We start from the raw sequence: 4597 nt of genomic DNA, 5'->3' as shown, positions 1-4597 counted from the left end.
ATCATCCACTGAGAACCCTGTGAGCACAGTTCTACTCTAACACACACAGGCACCATGAGTGGGATCTACTTATGAAAAATTATCCACTGAGAACCCTGTGGGCACAGTTGTACTCTGACACACACGGGGGGCCATGCATCAATCAATTCAACAGCAACTGGGTCAACTTGTGTACCAAGGGAATAATGGCTTTCAAAAGAGCCCCATCTCACCTCGTGTTTGGGGGAAGGGTCTCTGTCCACTTCCTGGAGATTTTCGAGGAGAGGCAGGACGTGGCTGTGATAAATACTCCACCAGAGATTGAGAAACGCCAGCTGGTGTGGGAAGTCTGAGCCGGAGCCGTCGTCCACGACTGAGCCGGTCTGCCTGTTGTACTTGTAGCTCCAAGGTTTGGCCGACCCCAAGAAATGGACCACTTTGGCACCAGAACCAAACCTGAGAAGACAACACAAATGGTTCCGTGTCTGCCTGGGATGTGATGAGAGCATCACTGAAACTGTCCACTTGGGAAAGTCCCCAGAAAGGAGTCTGCTGATTGCCGTCTGAGTCACGGTCAGTCTGCAGGACAGAGCGGAACTGTCCAAGTCGGTCACTATTGGATTGTCATCGTTATCTGACGTCTCCCATGGAGTGGGCTCGAACACTATGAGTGCAGGACCACGCCGTGTTTCATTTTGCTGTGCGTGGCATTGCTATGATTTAGCACTGATGCCAGTCAGCTAACAACAGACCTGCAGCCAAGCATTTAACCAGGAGTGGAATCTCCTTGTGATTCATTTAACCAGGAGTGGAATCTCCTTGTGATTCATTTAACCAGGAGTGGAATCTATTTGTGATTCAGCACCAGCCCCAAGACCAAAGCTGTTTCCAGCGAGTTGACTCCAACTCACAATGACCCTGGAGAACAGACTAGACATGACCTATAAGGATTCCTCAGCTGAAAATATTTAAAGAAGACTGCCTCATCTTTCTCTGTCGGAGCAATGGATGGGTTTGAACACTCGACCTTGCTGTTAGCAGCCCAACGCTTAACCCATGGCACCACCACGTTCCTATTGGTAGCCATTGTGAAGGTCACCCTGAGTGGTACTAGACGGCTACCAGGAAGGTTGGAGGTTCCAAGAAAGGGCTGGCAATCTGCTCTGGGAAGGTCACAGCCAAGGGAGCTCCAGGGAGCACACACGAAGTGATCAGGAGTGCAGTCTGTGCTGTCTAGGACAAGCTGGACCAAGGTGACATTGTGTCTGAGGAGGCGTCTTCTGAGAGGGAGAGGGTGCCGACGGACGGGTCGAGGCTGGGAGTGTGCGGGAGCGAGGACTCACTGTCTGAAGGCAGGGCTGTAGGTGTAGGCAGTATTACTGCTGAGGTTATAGATGAAAGGTAAATGCTTCTGGATGTCAGCCGTGGGCCAGCTGCTGAAGAAACTGTTCAGCAAGCCCTGATCTGCCCCTAGATGGATAATAAACGCCAGTAAGCAGTATAGACATGACAGTACAATATCAGAAGCACCCCCTCCTGCCAGACTGTGGTGTGGCTTGCATGGTTCTGTGATGCTGGAGGCTATGGGACTGGTAGTCCCAAAACCAGCAGGGGCACTCAGGGTATACGGGTTTCAATAGAGCTTCCAGACTAAGACTAGGAAGAAAGGCCTGGAGATCTACTTCTGGAAACCATGCCATGAAAACCCTGTGGATCCTAATAGAACACTGTTCAATAAAGTGCTGGAAGTGATGTCATTAGTATTCCAAATCCCAGCAGGGTCACCCAGGGTGGACAGGTTTCAGTGGCGCTTCCAGACTAAGAGAGACTAGGAAGAAAGTCCTGGAGATCTACTTCTGGAAACCATGCCATGAAAACCCTGTGGATCCTAATAGAACATTGTCCAATAAAGTGCTGGAAGCGATGTCATTAGTATTCCAAATCCCAGCAGGGTCACCCAGGGTGGACAGGTTTCAGTGGCGCTTCCAGACTAAGAGAGACTAGGAAGAAAGTCCTGGAGATCTACTTCTGGAAACCATGCCATGAAAATCCCCTGGATCCTAACAGAACATTGTCCCATACAGTGTTGGAAGTTACTCAGAATCTATAGTGGTTGCAGCCGGGAAATCGAGCAGAGCAGTGATTTTTGAGTCTGTCACGGGGCTGGGCAGTATTTGGTCTGTGGCTGGTAGTAACAGGGTGGGATTCTGTCTATTCAGCCATGATCTTGTATCTCACTAGTCCACTCAGTGAGGTGCCCAGCTCACAGTGACCCCAGGCACAACAGAACGAAATGCAGCCCGGCCCTGTCACCCTCACAATTATTGGTCTCCTTGATTCGATGACTAATGAAGGTCAGACCCTTGTGAATCACAGGGTTTTCGTTTGCTGGTGCTCAGAAGTGGCGTACCAGCCTTTTCTTTGGAGGCACCTCTGGGTGAATTTGAACCTCCAATTGTTTAGTGAGCAGCCAAACACTTGACCTTTGTGCCACCCAAGGACTTTGTGTATTTATGTATTTACATATATATGTGTGCATGTATGTATACGAGGGAGAAAGATGAGACTTTCTGTCCACACAAAGATCAGCCTTAAATATCTGACCATGGGGGCCGGCAGGGGCTGGATCTTGAGGGACAACAACCCCACTCTCGGCTGCAAACCCCCTAGCCCCCCGTTTACCATCAAAGCTTCCGTGGTTGGTGGCATGATGCAGCAGACGGCTGTGTGTCTCCAGGGAAGGCTGGAATACAAACACCCCGCTGTTGAAGCAATCGGGCCACCCTGGGTCCGGGGCTGCGGACAGCTCGGTCCTGTCAAACAGCTCGTCGATGTTGGATAGCACCTGTCCGTGGAAAACACACTTGTCTTCTGCAGGTATCATAGTAAGAAATGAAATGGGAACCCAGACTGGGACAGGTATTTCAGAACCTGGAATTCTTCCCTCCGGACATCAATATTTTAAAGAGCCCTGGGGGACGGGGGAACTGTGGACAGTTATATGATGATGTCATTGGGCAGTTACACAATGATGTAATCATCCCCAGAAAAGAGAACTGAGAAGAGAGAGATGGACCTATCCCCACCAAGAAAGAAAAGACACGAGAGAATCAAGTCCTTTAGACTCGGGGTTCCTGTGCTAAGAACCTCCTACACCCAGGGGAAGACTGATGCCAAGATACAGGAAGATCTGCAGGAAAAACTGGGTCCACACATGTTGAAAACAGAGAGGGACCTCCCCGCACAAGCTTCGTCTAGAAACAGCCCTGGATTCACACCTGTAACCTCCTAAACTGTGAGAAAATAACTGTCTGTTTGTGAAAGCTCCCCCCTTGTGGTGTTTTGGTCATAGTAGCACTGGACAAGGGAGACAGCCTTGAACTCACCAGTGTGTCTGCATCCAGAAACACACATTTGCTGTACTGGGTGAGGGTCCAGCAGTGGAGTTTGGTGAGGCTGACGCCCAGCTCGGGTCTCCTCATGAAGGCCAGGTGGATGTAATCGGCGCTGTGGATCACGGTCACGTCGATGACCTCATCGAACACCCTGGAAAGCACAGTCCTGGAGAGAGACACCCAAGGGATACGAGGAGGGAGGGCGAAACACACACCAGGATCCCCAAACTTCTTCAAGGGGACGCCGCAGACAACAAAGAACAGAACCGTGAGCTCACTCCACACCTGCGATGGATGCAGATGTAGCCCCCAAATTAACCCACTGGATTCCGACTCAGAGCCACCTTGTAGCACAGAGTATAAGAAGGACAAACAGATAGCCTCACATGCCTGTGAAACTCAGACAATTAATAATGAAGACAGGAGAAGACTCGATGGATGTGAGCTATGGTGTTGGAGGAAAATATTGAAAGTGCCATGGACTGCCAGAAGAACAAACAGATGTGTGTTGGAAGAAATACAGCCAGAGTGCTCCTTGGAAAGCAGACTTCATCTCTCATACTTGGGACATGCTATGAGGAGGGACCAGTCCCTGGAGAAGGACATCATGTTTGATAAAGTGGAGGGTCAGAGAAAAAGAGGAAAACCCCCAATGAGATGGATTGGCCCAGTGGTAGCAGCAATGGGCTCAAGTGTAGCAGCGATTGTGAGGTTGTAGCAGGACTGGGCAGTGTTTCGTTGTGTTGTGCACAGTATCACTGAGTCAGTTGGAATGGACCTGATGACCCCTAACAACAACACGGAGAGCTGAACTGCCCGATAGGATCTCTGAGAATGGCCATTATTAGGAAAGCAGTTAGCTTCGTCTATGTTCCAAGGAGCGGCCGGTGGGTTCGAACCGCTGCCGAGTTTTCTGTTCTCAGTCCAGCACTTAACCCACGACGTCACGCCAGTTCTTTAATCCCCCCAAGATGTGAGTTGTCACCTCTAACTGTGGTACCCGTGGATGGGTTCCCATTCTGGAACGGGATTGTCTTCGTTACGTGACTGAGACCACACAGGCTGACAATTAGGATCATCCTTGGTTGTCCTTTTTTAAGTTTTTTAATTTTATTACGAATCAGGTGAAAGTTGAAAGAGCAGATCAGTTTTCCACCCAACAACGCTCCCACATTATGTTTCATCTCAATGATGACAGTTGCTACGTTGAAACGTCCCTTTCC

General features: G+C 49.8%; 1 protein-coding gene across 1 annotated transcript in view; it reads right to left on the bottom strand.

Annotated features, from left to right (window-relative positions):
• GYG2 (glycogenin 2) overlaps positions 1–4597 on the bottom strand; it is a 30597-nt gene that overhangs the window by 15694 nt on the left and 10306 nt on the right. The window contains exons 3-6 of the mRNA XM_006876270.1: positions 3366–3540; positions 2662–2824; positions 1323–1449; positions 213–435 (exon numbers count right to left, since the gene is read on the bottom strand). Coding sequence (XP_006876332.1) covers positions 213–435; positions 1323–1449; positions 2662–2824; positions 3366–3540 — 688 coding nt within the window. The remainder of the gene's footprint in view (positions 1–212; positions 436–1322; positions 1450–2661; positions 2825–3365; positions 3541–4597) is intronic.

Source organism: Chrysochloris asiatica, unplaced genomic scaffold (genome assembly GCF_000296735.1).
Source record: "Chrysochloris asiatica unplaced genomic scaffold, ChrAsi1.0 scaffold00372, whole genome shotgun sequence".
Lineage (NCBI taxonomy): Eukaryota > Metazoa > Chordata > Mammalia > Afrosoricida > Chrysochloridae > Chrysochloris > Chrysochloris asiatica.
Note: the sequence above shows the minus strand (reverse complement) of the source record. Positions and strands in the feature narration are given on the sequence as shown.